Source organism: Barbus barbus (assembly GCF_936440315.1).
Source record: "Barbus barbus genome assembly, chromosome: 30".
Lineage (NCBI taxonomy): Eukaryota > Metazoa > Chordata > Actinopteri > Cypriniformes > Cyprinidae > Barbus > Barbus barbus.
In genome coordinates this window covers 22,393,930-22,420,057 of record NC_136758.1, presented here as the reverse complement: position 1 = coordinate 22,420,057, position 26,128 = coordinate 22,393,930, and the positions used below count along the sequence as shown (strand labels likewise).

General features: G+C 35.8%; 1 protein-coding gene across 1 annotated transcript; it reads left to right on the top strand.

Moving 5' to 3' along the window:
* On the top strand, nt 1–23,661 carry LOC306849971 (uncharacterized protein). Its single transcript, XM_079385369.1, has 13 exons — nt 1–380; nt 11,410–11,471; nt 13,130–13,225; nt 13,317–13,400; nt 13,497–13,589; nt 14,415–14,608; nt 14,713–14,906; nt 15,455–15,537; nt 15,632–17,587; nt 19,092–19,255; nt 19,670–19,748; nt 20,709–20,767; nt 22,037–23,661. Exons 1-13 carry the CDS (start codon nt 290–292, stop codon nt 22,200–22,202), a joined length of 3,321 nt encoding a protein of 1,106 aa, XP_079241495.1. The 5' UTR covers nt 1–289; the 3' UTR covers nt 22,203–23,661.
* The last annotated feature ends 2,467 nt before the right edge of the window (nt 23,662–26,128 follow it).

Here is a 26,128-nt window from a genome sequence, read left to right as displayed (position 1 = left end):
AGAGGTAGTGTGGGCGTGCACTGACAATCCTACAAACATTAACCAGGTGGTTTTTCCTCTCATTTTCCTCCTCCAAGCTGCGCTGGAGAGACTGTGCTTTGCGTCACGAAGAATTAAAGTAACTTTACCTGAACAATGCGGGAGCCGAACACCAGCATCTCTTCGGATCCAGACCCCTGAAACCCCCACAAACTCCACTCATGGCCACCCGCCACATAGAGCACTTTATAAGAGAGAAATCTAACGAAATCACGGGACCGGAGCTTCCTAAAACGAGCGACTCTGTTTGATGCAGATGGCGGGACACGAATGGGATGATTGGTTTGAACGGGAAGAATTGATCGGGCAGATCAGCGACATGCGAGTGCAGAATCTGCAAGGTAAGAGTGCTGGAGGCATGGGATGGGTCAAACAGTATACATATTCATGAACACGAACATTTCTATAGAAAGTAACTGGAGTCGATTCAATGTCTCCATTCACCTTTCGCTATAAAAACCCCCGATACACTTACATCTAACAATGTACCGGCGAGATATAACAATGTTGCGCTTTAGTGTTTCATTATGGCAAGCCATTTTAACATGCATTCATTAAATTCATTATCATGCATTCGTACTACTAATATCTGTTGTTGTTTTTTTTTTTTTTACTCATACCTATTTTCTAAATACTAATACTTTAATCTATAGTGACTGTAATATTTTCAGTCTCGTTAGTAACTATTAAGTAGATACACCAAATGGGTCTTGATGATAGTGAAACAGTGAGATGTAGGCTAGTTTTTTTTATTTTTTGAGTGTCTCACTGTGAGTTTTACATTTTTGAGATGACTTATTATTATTTCAATATGCCAAAACCTATTTGAATTAAGACCAATATTAGTCAACTTTTGTTCAGGCAACCCATCAGCTAGTTAGTTATTGAGCACAAGCATTAGATACTAGTGAGAGGCTATTGAATAATTTACTATTAATTAAGTTTATACAATAAGTACAAATAACAGAGATGCTAGTTAGTTTTAAATGTTACAGCAGCTTGCCATAAGTGTACTTCTATTCAATACTTTGTATGATTAGTAACTTGAGGCTGATGGTTATAACCGTATAATTTTAAGAGTTCGAACATCCATTAAAAAATCTAAATTATCTGTTGTATTATAAGCATGATGCAGTACTAATGAGTCACTGATGAATGAATCAGCCTTTTCATTTTCATAGACAAATTTCTAGAGAAGGGATGCAACAGTTATCTGCATGTATTCACCTGCAAAGCAGCATCCTGCCCACTTGTTTGACGCATAAACAAGAATAAATCATTATCCGGGAAAGAATTGATTTAATGAGCAGGAGTTTTACACATCACTGATTGTGCATGTTCTCGGCTTTGCCATCAATTACTTTAATGTGCGCCGTTAATCGCTGCTCAGTGTTGGCCAGTGGCATTTTAGGGCAGTTTATGTGTTTAGTATTGCAGGTTGCATGACTAAAAATATATCATGTCAGAAGAAAATGAACATTATGGCCTGTAAAGTAGCTCTCTGATGAACTTTCAGATTGAATGTAAGCCCTCTGCACCTGTGGCCTAGTGCCATTCATTGCAATAAGGATTTAGAATGTAATGTGGCTTGTATAGGGTTTAGTGGCAGAGAAATGACTGTAGAATATAAATGAAACACTGCAGAAAACAGATGCTGGAAGCAGATTACATAACATCTTGATTTCATTGAAAGAGCAATGCCCTCTGCATTGGACCACTGGAATTTCAGTGCAGTGTTCACATAGTCGGCCTTTGAGTGCTTTCCAGATAATTGGGATGCAGACTCATCTCAGTGCATGACTGCCACATGTTTGTTTTGAAAAGGAGGTAAAATCCATTTCTGTATTTATTAAATGTGAGTGTGTGCACACACACTTTCACACATGGTTCTTACCTCGTGTCGTCATCTCTCAAAATTAAAATTTGCACAAAATAACAGGGGCCAATACATTATTTGGTGGTAACTTGAGAAATTACATTATTATTCATAATACAGATAGAGGTACAGCCGATCATTGCTTAAACTAAATCTAAATCGGACACCTAAATATTATGTTTTGACAGTTTTTTTTAATCATGATTATAGTCATCATATTTTGCAAATTATGAAATTCAAAATTTCTAATTTGTCAGCAATTTAAAAAAATAGGTTTTGAGAGTTGGTTAAATAACATATATGCATTATAATGTCCTTAATTTAACATTTTTAATGTTTAAAAAAATTCTAATGAATAAATCAGTTACCAATTAGCAGTTGCTCCATCTTAAAATGTAAAAAGTAAACTTTTTGTTGTCATATTGGCAATAACAAACTTATTATCGGTTGTCATTAGTGGACAATAAATTCCATATCACCATATTCCTCCTAAATAATGCTTGAATATTTTAGACTCTTGTATGCTTTATCTCTTATTTATTTACACTGTAAAAATGAAATATGAATTATTGTAATATGTTTTATAAGAAAATACTATTTCAGTCTTTCTACTACAAAATTTAGCATTTAATGTGTTACTTGCTTTTTCTGTGCGCTTTTCTGTATTTATGAAATTGTGTAACAATTTCTGAGTGTAAGTTCTTTATACACCGTCATTTTAATTTAGTGTAGACCGAATAAAACAGGAAAAACCAAAGTGTATGCTTCTAGAAAAGCATCTGTTTGTATTCAGTGTTCGGATTTGGTCTGTAAGTGCTTTTTATCATAAGGTAAAGTCTATGAATCTTCTAAAACGGTGATAAAACAAAACCACTTGCCACGAAGCAGAGCGCCGCTGATGAAGGCAGTATTTAGTACCTATAAGAGTCCCACATCTGCTGAAGCGTTCTGAAGTGCTGAACCAGAGCCAGTGTGCACTAGAGTAGAAAAAGTGCAATAAAGTAGAGATCAGTGCGACTATATTGGGCTCTCTCTGGATGAAATTGTTTTAGAGTTGTCGAGCAGGACAGATTTCATATGAAGTGTTGAATGAGAAATGGCTGAAGTGCCCCTTCCCTCCCTGCTTCACATGAACACTTGCAGGCACTTTTAGTTTTTTGGAAAGCGCTGTTCTACATTAGAAGGATTTTCAAGAAGAGTTGACTGTAGGGTAGAAGTCTTCGGTATGAGTTTGCAGAAACGTCTGGAAATCAGGACAGTATCCCCTGTCTTTTCCGTTATTCTCCTGTTTTTATCTGTAATTTTCTTCAGGCAGCTGCAGCAGTTCTGATAACTCACTTTAAAGTCCTCCCTTCTGTTCCCTGTTTATATATGAAATGTGATGAAATCTAAGTAGTTTATCCTCGTTGTGTGGCATGTTGTATGGTTCAAGTGATAGTTCACTCCAAAATTAAAATTCAGTCATCATTAACTCAGTATTTGTTGTCCAAATATCTCCTTTTTGTGTCCCACAGAAGAAAGTCATACAGCTTTGGAATGACTTGAGGGTGAGTAAATGATGACAGACGTTTCATTTTTGGATGAACTAAAATACTCTTGTATTTTCTAAAGTGGGAATCCATACAAAGCAATGTAGCATTCACTAAAATGTAATATAGTTTTTGAACGTGCTTTCCCTAATGTTTTGCTTCAAGCATAGTTCAATACTTTCTTGGAATTACCTGAAGAGTCTCAGATAAAGTTATTACAGTGTCTAAAGGACTTCGGAAACCACGGAATATCACTGCCATTTCCCACAATCCTCTTTATGTAGATCTTGGGGATTCTGTTTGGCACTAGACATCTAGAGCTGTGTCATCACTGAAGGAGAGCCATACAGTAGGTGTACCGTTATCTATATTTAGCCGGCACTTTCTCCAGCACGCATGAGCGAATCCCCTGTCTGACATGGGCTACAAGTAAGGAGGATGCAGCTCAGTGCTAGAAACCTCTGCAGCTGAGAAATTATGTAAGGCTTTTTAACTCTATAGTTTCCAAGCCAGTTACTGGCGAATCTGAAAATGGATAGTTGTGGTATTGCTTTAATCATGCTTTGCTTATTGGATGTTATATAGTCTGCTATGCAGCATTAGTTTAGGCTTTCATATTGATTGTGTCATGGAGACAGTGGCCTGGCAAACTGTGTATTTCATTAGTGATGCTTGCCAAGGAAATCTATGAAGCATACTTCAAAATTATGCCGCTTAAATTATTATACTTTGATGATTTTTAGATGATAAGACATTTTAGCAACTGTATAGCATTGTGTAGGTGAGATTTGGATGAGAAAGCAATATATTTTATTAATGTTTATTACATTTATTATTATACTTGGTCAAAAAATAAATAGACTGGAAGTGTATAATGAAATTGTCTCATAAATCCTTCAAGCTGTCAGTATTCCATAACTCACTTGTACTAAACAGGAAGACTTTTTACTATGTACCGTTTTGATTTTTTTTGATAGTTGCCAAACTTTTTTTTTAGCTATATTATTAGTTGCAGGTGTTTCTGATGGCTGGCACAGCCCAGTAGTGATGAATAGTATCAGTGTTGTAAAACCTGTGCTGGCTCTGTCAGTTTGATAAGTAGTCTCATTGTCTAAAAGAGCCTAGTTTTCCCGATTGGCTGGTCGTCATGATAGAAAGATGATAGAAGTCTTATTCAAAAACGAATATATGGTGTAATGTCTTGGACTTAAATGAATAGCATTGTTCATCATGATAACATATCCATGCTTTGTCTCTTAAACAGAATATTGTTGGATAATCAATGCGTTGCATAAAAGCTCAGGGCCTCTGCTTTGGTTTTATTCTCATGATACATAAATCGTCAAGAGTCAAAGGTTTCTTTTCCATGGCAGTTTTGCAAAACTGTCAGTTTTACATTGTTCACTGCAGCTTGCTTAGGGAGAGAAACAGGCTCTAATTGCTCTTGCATAAGAGTCTCTTGGTGTCAAGTAGAGTTTGGCTTTTGTGAAAGGATTAATTAAACTCTTTTGGCTGACAGATAACAGCCATTGTCCAACAATAGCACCTCTTCTGATGATACTCGGAGCTAAATGCTAACATTTTGTGTTATAAACATATATGCTGTCAGACTGATTTTTCAAAATGTTTTGTACATTCATTCACCCACCAATGTTAAATATTTCTTTCTCTTTGTCTGTTTATACATTCTGCACATCTGTGATCGGAGGTAAGCTGTTTTCTCTTGACATTGCACAGCCTGACTAGTTATCTCATTCCCAGTCTAGGGACAGATGTACGATTCGTTTGATGTTTGAAAAGTGCAGTTTACACTGTGAAGTCCTTAAGCCTCTGAAACAAATGTAATTGTGACATTTAATCCCATTTTTAAGCATGTAAATGCTTCAGTATTCACTTCTTTTATCTGGGAGTAAATGCAGAGAAATGCTTCATATTTCATTGGATTTATTTTTATGGGTGAATTTCACAAAACTTAAAAAAAAAAAAAAATTGCGACATTTTCATTGCAATTACAGACGTATTAGTTATCATTATCATAATGCAATAAATAAATAAAACTTCTATTTACATTTATGCATTTGGCAGGCATTGTGATCCAAAGCAACTTGCATTAAATTCATTTTTATTTATTTTGTTTACTGTTTTTATTTTTTAACATTAAAAAATTGCTGCTACAGTGAAGATAATCTAACAAGAATAATGTTTTCTAACGCGAAACGCTTGTTTTATGAGCATTTTAATGAGTATTTGGGAGAAAAATCTGTTTAATTGGCACTAGAAGAATGTTACAATGCAAAAACTCTTCAACCGTTCTGAAAATAATCTTTGTTTTCTTTATGCAAAATATGTCTTATTGGTATGAATGTGACCTGAACACATGGTATGTAGTGCGGCATGTAAAGTACACAAGCAGCAGCTCTCTATGTAGCACTTGTAGCCCAAAGAGGATTGAGACCGAATAACTGAGCGTGTCTAAATGTATTTATTTAGACCAAGGAAAACATTGACATGCTCACAATGGCTGCTTTCAGAGTTTCAGAAAAACTGAAGCATGACTCGGTGACTTTATCCTGTGTGCCATCTTTTAAACGAACACAGAACCATTTAACTTGTATATGGAAAGCCCTAAATACATTTCAAAAGACATTTCTTACGTGTAGTATAATGATATAATGCCCACCCAATTGGCACTCAAGCCCAGCTAATCATAATGCCATCACATTTTTTGTGAAATTAAATATTACGTAGCTGCCAATATGGGGACAATAACGATTTAGCCAGTGAATTTATATTTTGTTTTTGCAAAAAAACTAATTCTTATTGCACTTTTTTTGTAACATGCCTATAGGCTCAGCATTAAATTGGCAGCCTACCCAAATAAGCAAATTCAAGCAAACACTATCTATGTAAGTAGCTGGCAAAATGTGATACAGTAGCATTTATAACCATGCTATTTGGCTTGTTTTTCTGACAGTGTTTCATTGTTACCCAAGATACAGAATTTGTAACTTCTGACTCTTCAACAGCTTTTAAAGAACAGATTTCTGTTGTATACTTCTGGGGATCCTGCACCAGCCAATCAACTTCCATTGAGATGAATGGCAAGGGTAATGGATTATATAGACCTCCTTGCTTACAGCATAAATCAAACTCTTATGTTGTGCTTTTGGGAACCCTTTCATGAGAAGACTACATAATTGACTGGTGGTTTCTATTTTATGCCCCTCTCGTACCATATATGGGAAACTTTCCTGTTTAAAATTCACAATGTCTCCTGATGGCAAGAATGGTTGGTTTCCTTCTGGATGATATCTCACTTGGCAAACCCATTCTTTGCATGTTAAGCAAATAAGAGTCACATGATTCTGAGTCTCTGTGTATTTATCAGGTGAAAGCAGACTCTGGCTGAAAGTAAAGAGTCCTGAACGATAATGAATCTGGTAACTTAGACTTAAGTGATTTTGTTAGTTACTTTATCTGAATTGCATTTGATTCTTATCATATTTGATAAATCTGAGGATTTTGAGAGATGATTATATATCAGAGAGATGGTTCTCAGACAGCATTTGCATTTCACACAAAAAAATGACGTCATCCTGTTTGGACAAAGCATTGTTTTCATGGACACATTCGCTTATTGGAAGGATTTTAGTTTTTAGCTTTGTTGTTTCTTGATTGATTTACTGTGAACTGTTATTTTGAAGAGCATGGACGGTCATTGTAACACAAAGCTACTTATCCTATGAAGTGAACATCTGTGGATCTCACAGGCAAAATAAAAATGTGTCTGCGTCATGTAATATTAAGTGATATGTGGGAACATGTAGGAGCCGTTCACTGGGAACTGAAAATAGAGCAGAGTTTGCTTTGTTAAGCAAAATGATTGCAAATCAGCTAACACTTAGCATATGAAAAAACTCAAAGCATATTTCTAAAGCCATGTTGTGATAAATTCATTCAGCCTTGACATAATTCAATAACATTAATTTGGGTTGCAACAACTAAATGATTAAATAGTTTATAAAATACGATAATGAAAACGACTGTTTCATTATTGATTAGTCAGTTTATTCATTACATTTACATTTATGCATTTAGCAGACGCTTTTATCCAAAGCGACTTACATTGCATTCAAGTTACAGTTTTTACATTTTATCAGCTCTTGCTTTCCCTGGGAATCGAACCCATGACCTTGGCGTTGCTAGCGCCACGCTCTACTATTTGAGCTGTCATTAATGGTTTCATTATTGATTAGATGTAGAGAACCTCCATTAGTGATAAAATGCATTTCTATATATATATATATATAAAAAAGCAAATTTACAGAATTTTTTTCCAGTAACTTTATGCATTTCAGTTGTAATTTTTCACATAATATAAAGAAAGAAATGAAGAGTTTAGATGCAAAAGCCACTAAGTGCCATCTGAAATTTTCATCTAAAATGAGCATTGTTTATCAGGCTGCTATGTTTAGGTTCAGTAATTTTACTCTAATGGCAATGTATAGGTCCTTTTCTAAGCAATTAAAGTGAAATAACTGAACAAATATAGAGGCCTGATAAAAATGCTAATTTTAGAAGAAGTTTTCAGAGTCTTTTGCATCTGAACTCCTCAAATATAGAATAATTTTTGCACAAAGGATAAATAATTTGCATTGTGACATTATTTTATGACACTTAAGAACATATTATTTGTCATTACCTTAATGCAAATATCTCTTATTTTTAGATTTTAACACTAAAACTTGCAGCTACAGTAATGATAATTGCTAAAAATAAATAAATAAAGACAGGCCCATTGTAATCTCTGATGGAATATTCAGTCAAAGAAAAAATCTTCAGATTAATAAGCAGTGTTCATAAATTTGGTATGTGAACAGAGTCACAAACAGAACTGCTGATCACAGCAGAACAATCTTAACTGTCCTAACAAAGACATTTTGATGAAAGGTTCCAGCTTTGCTCATGTTGAACCTTCAGACAGCCAGAGTTCAGGTCCGTCTGTCACACTTGAGAGCTCAAAGCTGTCCTGCGCAGCCAGGCAGTGGCCTTTTGTGTTTATGAGCGCTGGCTCTTTGGAGCTGGAAGACAGCCCCTTCATTAAACAGACATGGTCTGTGCAGAAATATGGAGAGGACTGTTCTTGGCTGGGGCCCCTGGCCTGAAATGCTTTATAGTTCCTTTGGCAGGAAAAAAGAAATGAAGGCTGGTGTGTTAATGTTCTTTGTGATTTCTACAAAGGGATTGCTTTTGTAGTTCTGTAAAACTGATATTGCTTCACTGAACAAAGTTATCATCTAGTTTCAAATCTCTTTTATGATTTAATGTAGTTCACCTTCTAATATCACAAGAAACACTCACACAGTACATCTTTTTGTGTTCAACTTCAAGGAATATTGGTACCATATCAATAATTTGGGATTTATAATTTTTTTTTACATTTATATTCACTTTACAATCATCAAGCACTTAAATTAACCTGTAAAAACACTAATTTAATAACGCTGCTACATTTAATATTTAGCTAATTTCAGAATTAATATCTATTTTTCATACTGTACATTTAGCTTTTAAACTATTGATTTTAGCTTTTGAGTGTTTTTTTTATTTAGTCATAATAGTGCAGCATTTTAATATCTACTATTTAGCAATTAGCAACTCATGATTTGGTACATAAACTCAAATATACATTAAAAGATGTTTGGATGATGCATATGTAGCATATTGTAGTATGAACAGACTTGATTTGTTTTTGTGCTTCAGCTATCTTAACCAGTCGCCGGTATGTCATACTGGGGCTGGTAATGCAAGAGCAGCCATTAGTAACCAGAATCCTTTGCAAGGATTAACTGTTATTAGGGCCGACCAGAAAGAACCAGTTCTTGGAAGCCAGGAAATTGCAGAACACTGTGTTGTTTCAATAAACTTTGCATTATTTAGCACCTATGTTTTTTGTCAATATGGAAGGATATGAAGTAGATAAACGTAAAAAAACAGCGCTGTAGTTGATGTAATTTAGCACTAGTTCAATTCAAGGAGACGTTTAACAGGGGTCACATTATCCAAACACTGGCTTGTATTCTGAATAATGAATTATCTGCAAAAATTACTTCTACTAAGAAAGAGCTCAACTGTGAAGCATTTATGGTGTTATTAAATGTGTTGTCACAAAAAATGGTTTCAACTTGGACAGTCTCTGAATGTGCACTATTGTGCTGTTGAGTTCAGTGTATGTGGCGACATGCCTAGACTTCCTGTTAGACTGTTCGGTCATTATTCCATCATGGCATTTGGACCACAGTTATTGATTCTAGCAAATGGAGCCTTTATGTTTTGGCAGTGAATAATGAATGAGGAAAGCCATGCCTCCAGTGATATCCCCATCAGGATCTTCCCGTTTCTTGTGTGTGTACACCTATAGAATCCAAATGAGCTGCTGGCGGAGGAAGAGAAAACTTGAGAAGAAGCCATTCAGAGAAACAAAAGCCAAAACTTGGACATTTTATGCAATTTAGAAATCCCGGCCAGGATATGTCTGGGAAAAAGACGATGTATGATCACCCTATGCACAGTTAGGTGGTTTATGAGGCTAACTACATTTCCCATCATTCTCTGTGGCAACATGAGAAGGATCAATTATAGATAAATCATCAGTTACAGAACTAATCTGAATCCAATTCTTTCAATATTGTTTTGTATAAGCTTAAGTATGTGTCACAAATTAAGATATAAGCTATTAAGATATAAATATATATTATTTATGTTAACATTGTTTCTTAAGTATTGTGTAATTGACATTGCCTGAATATTTCTAAATGTTAACTTGTGCAAGGTAAATCGATAAGTAAACTATATTTGGGGAATTAATTTGCATGTATTTATATAACATTTGGAGCAAGTCAGACTCAGTGTAAACGTTATATTTGAATTGATTGTCAATTTACAAATCAGTTCTGTTTGTGTTTCACAAATGTGACCCTGGACCACAAAACCAGTCATAAGCTGAGTAAATAAGCTTTCCATTGATGTATGGTTTGTTATGATAGGACAATATTTGGCCGAGATACAACTATTTGAAAATCTGGAATCTAAGGATGCAAAAAATATTGAGAAAATCACCTTTAAAGTTGTCCAAATGAAGTTCTTAGCAATGCATATTACTAATCAAAAATTAAGTTTTAATATATTTGCACTAGGAAATTTACAAAATATCTTCATGGAGCATGATCTTTACTTAATATCCTAATGATTTTTGGCATAAAAGAAAAATCTATAATTTTGACCCATACAATGTATTTTTGGCTATTGCTACAAATATACCCCGGCGACTTAAGACTGCTTTTGTGGTCCAGGGTCACAAATAAGCAGACAGAATAGCAATAAAGCAGTTTACATATAAATCGTAATTGAGGTGAGAGACAAAAATGTAGGTGTTTCAATCTGTGATTTGCATAAACAGTTTCTGATTTTTACCAAAAAAAAAAAAAAAATTAAGGTATTTTCATGATGTTGTGAGCATATTAAGTATAACTGTTGTGTGAAACTGCATATTATAACGCTCTCACTGATTTATTGTATACTTGCTATACATGCTGGGCTAGAGTGCGTTAATGTTTATTCTTCATGTCAGCACTACACTTACAGCACAGTGTAAAGCATTTGGTTTTAATGATGTTTCTACAAGTGTCAGTGAATTCTTAGTGTAATAATGCAAAGACAAGCACAAGTTGCCGTTGGTTGCTCATTAAATAAAACGGCTCAGTGGAGGTTTGCTGTTTATGGGCACTGGTCATTCCACTTTGGCCTTTGTTGCCATGGCGTGCTCACAAGTGAGCGATTGCTTCAGGCCACGTGTGATTAATGACATGGAGCTGCTGTTTTAGATGAAGCAACTTCTTGCCGTTGCATCTCTGTGCATCATTTACCTCCACTGACGTGACGCTGTTGTTTTTGTTTCTGTTCCAGTTGAGAGGGAGGTGGTGCAGAAGAGAACATTCACCAGATGGATGAATCTGCATCTAGAGAAGGTCAGTAAAAATTCATTTGGATCCTATGAACCTAGTAGATGGAGTTTATAGACTTCAGATGTTCAGATTTGCCTCGTTGTGCACAGATCAAGTCATCTTTGTGCTGGTAACACGTAGCTTACTGCAAACAGGAAATGAATACCCTTGTCTCTCTTCTGAATTATTAATGAATGAAATTGAAATTGTAATTTCTTAGTATTAATTATGCATGAGGTAGAAACATTAACCTGAATTGTAGGAAGAATATTAGGCCTGAGGAAATGTTTTTTGGGGAAGTGGTGGTTTAAATGTATTGTACTTTCTTTTTTTTTTTCTTTTTTTATATATATATATATATATATATATATATATATATATATATATATATATATATATATATATATATGTATATGTATGTGTATATGTATGTATATGTATATATAAAATTGGAGCAAAATACAGTTTTATGAACACAAATTTAATTAAAATAAAAGTAAGAATTAATACTAAGTATAATAAAAAATGTACGTACTTAATTGTCACAAAAAATGAAGACAGATTTTGACCAATATATAAACTTTACATTATAAATTACATTTTGTAATATTTAAATTATATACTAAATTATTCATGTATAATATTTTATTTTATATGCGCACACACACACATACACACACACACACACACACACATAGCTTACCTATTGGTTTTTCAAATTAATCCAGAATGCTTCTTAAATTTATTTTCACTTACAATGATAAAAATATTATTTTAAATTTTCCAAAAATATATATATTTTTTTTTTACCCTCTGAGACTCTCTTCTTTTACTTTCACTCTCAGATTTTTCCTCCTCCTTTCATTAGTTACCAGAAATGGCGAGACATACACAAAACACATATATACACACACACACACACACACACATGCATTTGCATGAGGCATTAGTCATTGAACACAACAGTAGGGCGACTCGTTTAAGCCTGCTCTTTTGTTTTCTCTGGCAGCCCTCCACTGGTCGTCTTGTGTTGTAGACAGCTTATAGATTGTAGTGCTGTCATTCTTCAGAGTCTCATAACACTGACTGAAAACACAGCGATGAATCCTTTGTTTTCATACACAATGTCGCTCTATTCTGTGACCCCGAATTTGGCTACTTCTCAAAACTTCCACCCACTATTGGACAATTAAACTTTGTCTGTTCTGTTTTGGTGGAAAATTTCACCCTTAACCCTCCAGTTTCCACTGTTGTCCCATCATATCCTTTTTATTCTTCTAGGAAATATTATTATTAAAGAAGAGTGGGATTTTTCTCAGCACACATACATGTGTCGGCTTGTTTTAAATCACATTCTGTAAATGAAATCACTCAGAATGAAATTTAACTGCTCAGAGTTCTCAGTTTTGTTTTAAGTATCAACTTTTCACTTCTGTGTCTTAAAAATAAAGCAGTTTTGACCTAGTTTAGGAATATATTTGAATATTTTAGTTAATATTGAAATCTCTGACTTTCAGAACAACATTTTTTATATTATTATTTGATATTTAGATTTTAAAAAATATTATTTCATTTTAAAAATGCATAATTAGCATTTTTCTCACCTTTTATATTTATAGATTATGACAGAAATATAATCTTTCTTGATTTTGCACAAATTGCATGTGTTTTTCGGTGTGCAGTGCAACCCTCGTATGGAGGTGCGGGATCTGTTTCGCGATATCCAGGATGGGAAGATTCTGATGGCTCTACTTGAAGAACTCTCGGGATGTAAACTGGTGAGAATCATTTCAGCAGATTTTTTCTGAATCATATTACTTCATCTGTTCCCATGAATGACTAAGCAAATGCTGACCTTTGCCCTTTCAGCTGCATGGATTTAAGCCATCCTCACATCGCATTTTTAGGCTCAATAACATCGCCAAGGTATTGACATTTCTGGAAGAAAGAAACGTAAGTACCGTTTGAGGTCAAACACCCTCACAAAAAGCAAATACAACAGCCTGAATGCTTTTCCTGAAAGTGTGATAAATGTGTTTCTGGTTATAGGTGAAATTAGTCAGCATTGATGCAGCAGATATTGCAGATGGCAATCCATCCATAGTGCTTGGGCTTATCTGGAACATCATACTGTTTTTCCAGGTACCGAAATCATGTTTTCTACTTGTGTGTGTGTTTCTTTATTTCTAAATCTTGATTGCATTTGGATTAGACTACATTTAACTGGATTTAGTGGGGTGAATAGTTAAACAATGGATTAATTGCCACTCAAGAGGCTTTTCTTTGTGGGTTTAAGTGGCTGTGGGAAACTCTAATTCGACCAAAGGCTGCATATACAGCACCTTTTGAATTTCTTGGCAATACATGCGATGCAGTTTATTTTCAGGGTTCTTTGAATAGACGTTTAATTTTAGTATTTCTTTGAAATAAAATTTTTTTGTAACAATGAAAAAAAAAAAAACATTTTACTGTCACTTTTGATAAATTCTATGCATCCTTGGGTAAACAATTATAATAAAAATATTACAAATTTAATGCATTATACATATTTAAATAATAATATATTTGTAATATTTAAAAAACACCTTTACTAAATTGAACTGCACATTTAATTGGATTTAGTGGGATAACTAGTTAAACATTGGATAAATTGCAACTCAAAAAACATTCCTATGTGGTTTTAAGTGCATCGCTGTGGGAAACAATAGGGTTTAATTGGACCATTGATTGAATATGCACATTCTGAATCTCTTGGAAATCGCATAATGTTGTTTTAAGGTCCAAATGTGCAGTAATTTTATCTAGTCTTATCTAGAAGAGACCGAGCAACTCTCTTATCACTTAAGAGATCAGAGTCAGTGTTTAGATGGGACCGGAGAGTTTACTTAGCAGCTAGATAGGAAATGCCACCACGCTGAGTAAATGATTGTCGTCTACTTGTTCAGTAATGGCCTGTTTGTATTACAGATCAAAGAACTCACGGGGAACATTAAGAGTCAGTTCCCTTCTTCCTCCAGCCTGTCATCCATACCCACCAGCTCTGATTCAGACACTTCCCACTCCAGCACGCCCTCAGATGAGCGAAAACCCACCATTGCTCCAAGAGGTCATGGAAGGGTGATCAAGACCCTCCTGCAATGGGTCCAGAGACGTACTAGAAAGTAAGAGATTTTAGTGGCCACTGGGAATTTTTTTAAAATTGGGACTGGCCATATTTAGGGCTGGACATTTATTCAAAGCATTGCTTGATACTGTTGTGTTCTAGATATGGAGTTGCTGTGCAGGACTTTGGAAAGAGCTGGACAAGTGGTCTGGCTTTCCTTGCTGTGATTAAGTCCATTGACCCTAGTTTGGTGGATATGAGAAGGGCTCTGCTCCGAACACCCAGAGAGAATATTGAGGAAGCCTTCAGGACAGCACACTACAGTCTTGGGATCCCAAGACTCCTAGAACCTGAGAGTAAATATCAGTGTTGGTTGCTATATAGTGGCCCCAAAATGTATTTGTACACTGAAGTCACACTTAAAAATGTACGAATGTAATTACATTAGGTATCAAAATCAAGTGGCATCTGCAAAGAAATAATGCTAGAAAGTTTTTCCAAAAAAATGTTTCACTTAAAAAATAATTTAATATAGCTAATTATATATACTGTAGTTAATATAGTTAATAGTCGCATAAAATACATTTAAATAACTCCTGGTTATTCTTAAATAACTCTTCTTGTCTGTTACTTAAACTCTTAAACTCATATATTTGGATGAAAGTGTCTGCTAAATTATTACATTTAAATGTTAAATTAATGGCACTTTTGTTATTTTGTTATTTTATTATGTTATGTAAAGCAAAATGTATTCAAGTGAGGCTGTGTCCAAATACCTTTTGAGGCCATTGTATTACTTATGCAACAAAATGTATCTCCGCTACCTTCCATTTGCTATAGCTGTGATTTGTTTTGAAATACATTTGCACAGTTTAACTAAAATTGATGTGATGTAACTCCTCAGATGTGATGTTGAATCCCCCTGATGAACAGTCCATTATGACTTATGTGTCCCAGTTTTTGGAGCACTTTCCTGGAATCGAGGAGGTAGGAATATTTCATCGAATTACCACATCACATCGATATAGCACAAGTTTTGTACGTCTTAACGAAATGTGCTTTGTTTTATTGTTTTCTCCAGGATGACACATCAGATATTCTGGAGCGAAACAAAGCTGGCACGCGAATGAATGAACCTCCTGTTCGTAATGGAGTACAGAGGAAACGGGAGTCTTATATGGTCAAGAAAGATGTGGTTCAGCCACCACCCAAGATCTTCATCTCCTCAGTGTCTGAAGATCGAGAGCAGATCACCTCCCCGGTCCTTCCACAGACCCCTGAGGACAAACCTTGGATGAGTGAAGGGCCATCGGTGGGTTCAAGTCCCAGTCCTTCAATTGACAAGCCCGTCTTGGACTTGAACACAGACGTGTCCACCACTAGCTCTCCGCAACCTGCGTTCTCAGATTCTGCTGTCAACTCGCCCGACTCGTGGAGCGAGGTACTTAGCGAGACTACTAACTCTCACCAGATCAATGAGGATCCGGTAAGCGAGAGCAGTAATGCTGATACCATTGAAGTGACCTCAGATTTAGGGTCACCATTTTCACCAGAGAGCACGCCGGAGAATAATTTGGACCGTGAGCTTTTCATAGATGAGGGCAACTATTCCCTCGGCTCCATGGATAGTTTACATGCCAAATCCACTGTGCCATCTGAGGAGGACAATGCTTACAAATACATCTTGGATCTGAAAGAAGAACAATCTGCTAATCATTTGCCCAGTGACAACATGAGGAATAAATCAGAATGTTTAGAACAAATCGAAACCAATCCTTTGGAACACCAGGAGCAAGTCAAGCCATCATCTGATGATTCCTCATGTTTGGAAAGTGACTCAGGATACTTTCAGGATAATAAGGAAGCCATGACAGCTCAACCTGAAGATGAGAGTCTACTCACTTCCACTGTTGATGAAGAAGTTAGTGGAATTCTGGAATCCGAAGCTTTTCAGGACAATGTTGAGTCTTCCAATACAGAAGCCATGCGGACGGACCCTCTCGATTTGACGGATGTACCTGAGGAGAAGCCTTTCATATTTGAGGATGACAGTGAGTCTGAATGTCCAGTTCTGCAGTACGAGAGGGTTTCTATATCAGGAAGTGAGGAGGATATTAAACTGTGTGCTGATCTGGCTAAAGAACCGACAGAGGAACCGGGCAAAAACCTTCCAAATGGTCATTCTGAAACCAATGAGAACAGTGACCTCCGCGATGAGGAACTAGAAGTTGTCTTGGAAAGTGAGGTGAAGGATGTGGTATTTGAGGAGCCAGAAGAACCAATCTCAGATAGGAGCCAAACAGAAGTTGAGGTTCCTGATGAAGATCCAGTGTGTTATATGTGTGGAGGTCCCGTGGCAAAAAGCTCCGCTGAATCAAGCGAACAGGGTGACGATTGTCTGTCCCATTTAAACTCAACTGAGAAGAACTGTTATTCAGAGTCGAGACATTTCATTGAATCAGAAGCAGGTGGAAACTTTGAGGACAATCCAAGGGAAAAGAACAATGAATTAAACGGAATTGTAAGTGATCTCAAGAATGAGCCAAGAGAGAGTAAAGGTATTCATGAAGATCTCCTTATTATAGGTAAGAGCGACTTGGAAATTCGGTCAGACGGCATAAGGAGGACAGAGTTTTCCCACAATACAAACGGTGAAAGCCAAGCTCAGGTTTCAGACAATACGGAGCCTGAAGGGGCCAAGGATAACAGACCTGTATCAGTAGTGGACTCCCACTATAGCGTTCTGAATACTGAGACCTTTGTGGAGCCTCTCTCTGACACCAGCATCCATGATGGAGAAAACAACTCTACACCGTCCCAAAGCCCGCACAGACTACGTCCTAAAGTGTCCACCTTTGAGGACTCCAAGTTAATTATTGGTGTCCGTGGGTACCCTGAAAAACACCCTGCAGAGCTACGCCTGTCCCTCAGCATGACTCCGCTTCAGCCGGCACCTCCTAAGCGTTCACTTACTGAATCAGATACGGACACCGAAGACACTTCAGAGGACCACAGCAAGGGATTTAAGTCGAGAAAGGTTATTTTTCATTCTAACTTTCCTTTGGCCTAGAAAACAAGGCACAGTTTAATGCAAGGACTGACCTACAAACAGAAGCAGTGGTATCAGCATATGAGTTCTTTCAGGGTCACAGCCTCCTTTTCCAAATGTAGTTCACTTCAGCACATTACTCAAAGTGATCTTTTCCTTTAATGATCTGTTACAGTTGCTATCAAGTCCTTTGAGTATAGCCCAAATATTCAGAGCCAAAAGTATGAATACTGTATTCATTCTCCTCTCTAGCATGCTTTCTGTTCCTGATTAAAGATTGATAGTTGAAACGAACTATAAAAGACAAGTTCAATTGGTAACACTTTAGTATAGGGACCAATTCTCACTATTAACTAGTTGCTTATTAGCATGCCTATTATTAACATATTGGCTGTCTATTTGTACTAATAAAGCACATATTCTGCATGACCATATTCTACATCCCTAATCCTACCCAATACCTTAACAAAAACCTTACTAACTATTAGTAAGCCGCAAATTAGGAGTTTATTGATGTAAAAGTCGTAGTTAATGGTTTGGTAATGGCAAGAATTGGATCTTAATAATAAAGTGTAACTGTTCAATTCCCTCATAACGAGTATGTGGATCAGCTCTCTGTAGAGTTGGGTTCAGTTGCAGTGTGTGGCTTTCTATGTATATACTTTTACTGTACACATACAGTGGTGCTCATATGGGCAGTGTCAGATTGAGTATGGTTCATGTAATTTGTATATTCTCTCTCCTTTTTCTCTAGTTGACCTTTTAATAAGATTGTAAAATAGCCAAAATAATAAATTATAGTGGTTGAGATTCTGATATAATTCATATTGAAAATGTAAATCCATTTATTGGTATAAATAGTATATATTTTTCATAGTTCATCTAAACTATCACTCGCTATATATATATATATATATATATATATATATATATATATATATATATTACTGTTAAAAAGGAGTTGGTAAGATTTTTAAATGTTTTTGCTTCATTTATTTAATCACAAAATACTGTAAAATAATGTTATATGGTGAAATATTATTACAATTTAAAATAATTCTGTTCTATTTTAATATATTTTAAAATACAACTTTAGTTTTCAGTGTCACATGATCCTTCAAAATCATTTGTATATGCTGATTTGGTGTCAAGGAAACTGCTTGATATTTTTATGGAAAACATGATATTTTCCTTTTGAATTTTCTATTTATCAAAAATCCTGAAAAATGTATTTGTGCAATAGAACTCTGTGACATTATAAATGTCTTAACTGTCATTTTTGATCAAATTAATGTGTCCTTGCTAGATAAAATATAAATGATTTAGCTTTTCAGTACTTGATCAAGTTATTGAAATACTTCAGTACTTGTTGCAGGGACAGTCAGTTGATAATATTACTAAAGTGGAAAGTCATTATCTTAGGCCTGTATTCTGGATATTAAAGTTCAGTCTTGCATTATAGATTCACTCTATTCTACATTTGTCCATCTAGGATAGAGCGGGATCCATGCATATCCAGGAGCAAAGCCCGTTTGACAGGCACCCAGGAGAATGGGGCGTGGTGGAGCCTGATTCACCAGCTGAGCATTGTGAGCTGATTAAGACAGATGACGACCTGACCCGCGCTGCTGCCAGAGAAAACACTGGGGCTCTGAGGTACAGCTCTATTAATAGAGTCTGCTACAGATACTCAGCCCGTGACACAGGGGAGCATTCTGTTTTCTGAAGGATGTGACATCATAAGCCTCTTAGATCCATTGCAAATTGCCTTAAATGTACTTAATGTTTTAGTTTGAAAACTTTGGTGGATGGTGAACAGGTCATATCCATTATAGATGAATGATGCAAACGTTTTAATCTCTCAGCATGTTGTTAATGTAAAAAAACGCGTGTTTTCCATTACAGCCGATTGAAGTCATGAAATTTACTCTCTGCTTTTGGCCGGGATTCAATCTGTCATGAATAAATTAGCTTAATTGTAAATTAGCTCCATATATGGTTTCTTAAAGTTCAGTGAGACATATGAAACGTGTTTTGTCAGCTATAACAAATTTGTCATTCTCTTAAAAGGGAAGGAGCTGTGACGGATGCAAGCCAACCTTTGACTACTATACACTTGAGAAAGGTCTTTGACATCACTGAATCAAAGGTTTGTTAATGCAAAAGGTATTATTAGTGATAATAAAATGCATAGACTTTAAAGGATCCAAGCTGTATCTAGGGACAAGAGAATTGTAGAGACTCCTGGGTGGGCTCTTTTGACTTCTGCCTGTAAATAAGACCCAGAAAACACTAGAAACCACATAGCAATCCGCTAAACAATAGTCAGAACACCTTAGCAACAACATTGGAACAAACTGGCAACCTAAAATCAGTCAAATGTCAAAATCTCAGAATTATTTTAATGCACATCATCAGGGTCATCTCTATAGCCACATGTTTTGTGACAATATTCCTGTTTGTGCCCCTAGTTTTACAGACTTGTTAATGATATCAAAAGTTTTTTTGTTTTGTTTTTTGGATGAAATTATTTTTATTTGGCAAGAATGCATTAAATTGAATAAAAGAGGCAATAAAGAGATATATAATGTTACAAAAAATGTTTTTGTAACATTTTGCTGCTCTTTTCAAGTCATCAAAGTGTCCTGAAAAAATTAATTTCAGTTTCCACAAAACAACATTTCAACATGGATAATAAGAAATGCTTTTGAGCTTCAAATCAGTATATTAGAATGATTTCTGAAGGATCATAAGGACACTAAAAACATCCATTTAAGATCCATTTTGGCTGCTGAAAATTCAGCTTTGGCATTACATAAATTACATTTGAAAAATATTAAAGTTATTTTAAATTGTAATAATATTTCTCTGTATTTTTGAAACTGTATTTTTTCAAATAAATGCTGCCTTGGTGTGCATAAGACACTTTCAAAAAAATAAAAAAATCACTGAATTCAAACTTTTGAACAATATTGTTATATAATGATCTCAGCTTGCAGTGTAGGTTTCACAAAATCTAAAGAAGTTGACAGCCTTTTTTCTGGTACTATATTAATTTACTATGTTAATTTACTTTGATTTCACCAATCTTTTGTTTTCTCTTTACTAGGGACAAAATGGGAAGGCCTTAGACCGCAGCAAAGTGGACAGTACCATCATAAATAAAAGGTAACTAAAACTATATATTTGAACTAAAACTGAATATCTTCAAGACGGATTTAGATAAAGCTAATCTTTTGCTTAGTTATCAAAAAATAAAAGCTGTAATGCAATACAAAGACTTGTATCTATGATTCAGCCTGTGGTGTGGTATTATTGTTATTATCTTGTTTTACAGAAACAGTTAATCCCAAATTTCCACCCTTACCTCATGCAATGTAGCAATTGTAGATTTAAATGACTCAGTGCACTTAAAACCTGTTCGGGCAAACACTTCCATCCCTGTATTATTAGACCTACTATCAATGAATCAGGAGTGTTTGTATTTCTTCAGACTGGGTGTCCTCTTTGGTACCTGTGATAGGAGTGTGTTTGAGGGTGTGGCATGGGTTGTGTTTACGCCCCTAAGGTATTTTTAATCCTCAAATGTACAATGCTTTATGTTGTCAGTGGTATTCCTGCAGTAATGTAATTGAGTAAACTGCTTGCAGCAACAGAAATCTAGGAAAGATGGAAGCACAATGTATTGAGACACACCCATGCTTGCCCGAAACTGTGTTTGCACAGTAATTTTACATGACAAGGTGCTTTCTTGACTTTTACTTAAGTTTCATTCGGACAAGTCACTTGACAAGTGTTTGGCTCCAGTGTTGACATATTTTTATTGAAACCACCATGCAAGATTCATCAATATTTTTGGTTTGTTTTCTTGGAAGAGAAAGACTGTACATTTTAAATGTGTATATCTGCTAAAGATTTAGTCAGCTGTTATGAGGATACAAGCATATAAATTAGGCTCAAAACTAACAGACACAGACTAAATGTAGTTGATTTCATAGGGGATTTAAAGGTATAGTCACCCAGAAATAAAAATGCTTAACATTTACTCATCCTCAGGCCATCTGAAATGTAGATGAGTTTGTTTCTTTATCACAACAGATTTGGAGAAATTTAGCAGTACATTACTTGCTCACCAGTGGACCCTCTGCAGTGAATGGGTGGAAAATTGTGGATTATTGTGATGTTTTTATCAGCTGTTTGGGCTCTCATTCTTGCGGCACCCATTCACTGCAGAGGATACATTGCTGGGCAAGTGATGCTAAATTTCACCAAATCTGTTCTGATAAAGAAACAAACTCGTCAACATCTTGAATTACTTTTTTGGGTGAACTATTCCTATAAATTTATTTAGAGCAGCAGGGTGTTTTTTTAATCTGCTTGGTAAACAAAAAAAATGACTTGATTTATAGTTTGTGCTCTCTTTTTGTTTCATTACAGCTCGGAGAGCAAGACTGCTGCGAGTCCAGAAATCACATATGACACAACCTTGTCTGACCTTGTCTACATCATTTTGGCAGCTTGGCTGTTTGTGTACTGCCTTCTTGTCCTGCCTCAGATTGACTTAAGGACGCTTCCTAAAATTCTCTTTAACACAGATGAATGATTGCAATATTAACATACAAGACAATTAATGCTCACACCTACAACTCTGATCACGTCCTTCTAGTTAAGTTCACCCCAAAATTAAAGTACAGTCATTCTGATAAAGATTTTCTTTTGTGTTCAGTGGAACATGAGGGGGAGTAAATGATGACAGAATTTATTTGTTGAGTGAACTATCCCTTTAACATGAACCAGGACCGCTGACCCAGGTCTTTAAGGAATAAATAAAAAAGAAAATTGGCCATATTGATCAGCTTAGTTGCCTTTCGTATTTCCTTTCACATCTGCACACAAAGAAAAAGTGTTTTTTCTCTATTGGTTGGAGGGTTTTTGTTTTCAGTCAACTTTTAACTGGGTAATGTTTGGATGCATAAAGTGCACATGCATCACAATTACATAAGATTATTTATAATGCTTCTGAAGAACATGCTTTTTGGCCTCTTATGTTGTTTGTGCATACACTATATGAAGAAAAAAACATCTTTAAGACTGTGCAACTGTTTGTATAAAGTAAGTGAAGGTTTTTGGTATGCTTTAAAGCTATTATGCTATGAGGTTTTGAATGTATCTTTTTTTTAAAAAGTGATCACATTAGAAACATCCCTTTTATTTTTTGCATTATATAATAAAAATGAAGGTTTTTCAGCACAAATACATGTTTAGATTATATTCTGCTAACATTTTTTAAATAAGGCCAGGGTATTATGTTATAGATATATATATATTAAGAAATATCATATAGGGCTCTCTAAGCTTAGAGACACTTTTATGGTGTCAACAGCACTTTTTTTTTAAAACTCGAGAAGAACTGCCAAAGATTCAGTTAAAGATACTGAAACCTATCCCCAAAACAATGAACAAATTATGAATTTGCCTATGATTTTAATAATAAATCCTGCACTTACAGTATATATTGTATGCATTTTACAAAATGCAAGAGCACACAAAAATCTAATACATTTATTGGTCATTTTACGCATTTATAAATGCAATCTATTCACTGAATTTGTAATATTTTGGACACTGAAGGTGTTAATGGTGGTTTTTAGGTCTCTGGACTGGTATACATCTCAAAACCGAAGGATTTAATTTGAGCCTGTGGGGCCTGTAATATGTTGTAAAAAGTTTTTCTTATATTTTCCTAAATTGTAAACTGAAATATCCACAGTACAGAACAAGCACACTGGCTGCTGAGTACTAGTCGCATGATCATAGCAAATTAAAGAGAACTCTGGCCAAAACTAGAATGTTAATGCATCCTCATACATTTATAAGCCTACAAAATGTCCAAAATTGCAAACAAGCCAACTGTCTGCATGAGAATGTGTATGGGAAGTAACTTGTGTCTTTAACATTTTTAAAAGTCACTAAGTGAATCCAGGTTCTGCTTTTGTAATGAAAAATGTTACATTTTCATGTTTAAATGCACTGGAGTGCAATAAATGATATATCCTTTGGATGCCGTGTCTGTTGTGTGCTTTATTATTTTAATTGCTAAAAGGCAAGAATGAAATCTTGAATTTAATATTTAGACTACTTTAGGTTAAGTGTCTATTATTTTGCATAAAACCCAAGTCAACAAAGGATTATTTAAAATAATTTTAGTTCTAAAACACGTTTTTTTAAATATGCATTTATTTAATTTACCTAGTATATCCAAAGCATAACTGTTTGTATTAAAATTTTAATGTTTTAGTAAGTTTACCTAAAGTATTGTGAAAGGAAATATCGCATGCAGCGTAAAAATCGTATTAACACAAATAATGCTTTTAATGATTAAATGCTGGAAATTTGATGCAGATAAATTCAGAGCGAATCTCTTTTATTTGCTAGTAGCGCCATCTGCTGGTCGACTCGAACATCTACGCTTGTTAATATCTGTCCAAATCGAGCTAATCAGGCTGTCGACACGCCTCAGTTTATTATATCTGGAAATAAACACATAAAACTGCTGGATAAGCACAGAGAGATTAATTTGCCATACATGTTCATCTTAAACCAATATGAGGTGACGTGTCGCCTCACAGACAGTCAAGCAGCAGCTGTGGACAGGTGATGCAATTAGCCTAAATTTAGTTGAGAATTCCACTGTTGTATTCAAACAGCGATGCTTTTGTGTCATCTGATGAGCTTTTACTGGGATGATCCAACCAAATGTGGTTCAAACTCCTTTTAATCACACAAAATCAGGTAAGTGCTGCAAATTTAATCCCTCGAGGTGCAATGTCTGTTATGGCTGCTTGTGGCACTTTCCATGAATAGGGTACAATTTGTTGTCCTATTTATTTATTTTAAAGCATTATAGGCACAAATCCCATGTTTTTGAACGATTAGATATGTTAGATAAATTATTCCTTTTTATATTTCTTTAATTTACTGCGGTCAGGCCAGCCTCCGCTTTGAAAAACACGGTCATATTCTAGCCGCCACGTTATTTTTGTGGAGCGCGCATATAGGTTTGCGGTAATATCGTGTAAAAACTCAGATCAAAGGAAAAGCTATCTCTGGCATTCATTTATTAAGCCAGTTTCTCTGTCAATAATGAATAAATAAATGAATGAATGAACGAATAAATAAATTCATTTTAAATAATACAAATGTTTAAACGGTCTGATATAATGAAAACGACTTCAAATGTTCAAATTTCCAAATAATATGAAAATAACTGATGAGAAATAACAAAATAAAAGCCTTTAACTTGCATATAACCATATTTATCTCTAAATTCACATAGTTATAAAAAGAAAACTCCCTGTTTCCACAAAAAATGTTTCACTTTTGATTAACCGTACACCACTCCAGAATGTCATTTGCCCAATGTCAGGACTGTCTGATTTTCTATTTTCAGCCCCTCTTATCACCCCGCTTAGCACCGGGTGCGGAGGGAGATGTGTTTGTTTTCAAATATAGGGCCCGTACAAGCGCCCAAGCAACCGCCCGCTGTTATAGTGGGAAAAATAAAACAAACTTTCTCAAAAAGAGAGCAAACTTCCTCTTCCATGTCTCACGAGTACCCTGCCCCCGTGCAGCCGGCCACTCGAATTTATCCAACCGCTCGCCACGCAGGCCGAGGCCTGGCAGGCCATCCCCGAAGTGTCAGAATGGGTTATGGGGATAATAAAACAAGGTTATTCACTCCAATTTGCTCGAAGACCCCCGCGCTTCAGCGGCGTGGTCTCCACCTCAGTGCAACGCGAGAATGCCCTCTACGCTCAGAGGTGATGATTCTGCTGGGAAAAGGAGCAAAAGAAAGATTTCCTCCAGCTCAGAGCAAGTGAGGCTTCTACAGCCGCTACTTCCTCGTCCCCAAGAAGGATGTCGGCCTCCGGCCCATCCTCGATCTTAGACGCCTAAATTGCGCCCTCATGAAGAGGTTGTTCAGGCTGATCACATCGAAACAGATCCTCTCGCAGATTCGGCCAGGGGACTGGTTCTTTTCTCTGGACCTGAAAGACGCATACTTTCACTTCCAGATAGCCCCCCCATCACAGACAATTCTTGAGATTCGCCTTCGAGGGAGTGGCTTATCAGTACATGGTCCTTCCCTTTGGACTGTCTCTGGCCCCCCGCACTTTTACGAAGTGCATGGACGCGGTTCTTTCCCCTCTGAGACAGATGGGAGTCCGCATTCTCTTATTCAAATATTTTATTGATTTTTCATTATTCTACAACCATCTCAGCCACACAAACATATACAACATTCTTCTTAAATCACATATTTCACATCAAAACACACAACTACAAACAACAAACACATACACACCACTTTAATAAAAAAAAAAGAAGAGATGTCAGGGTCAGATATGATCAATTATGAAATGGTGACCCATAAGGATTCAACGTAAGATAAAAAGGGCTGCCAGACCTTGTAAAGCTTTTATTGCACAGAACCTCCTCCTCAGCCACCTAGAGCTGAGGAGGAGGTCG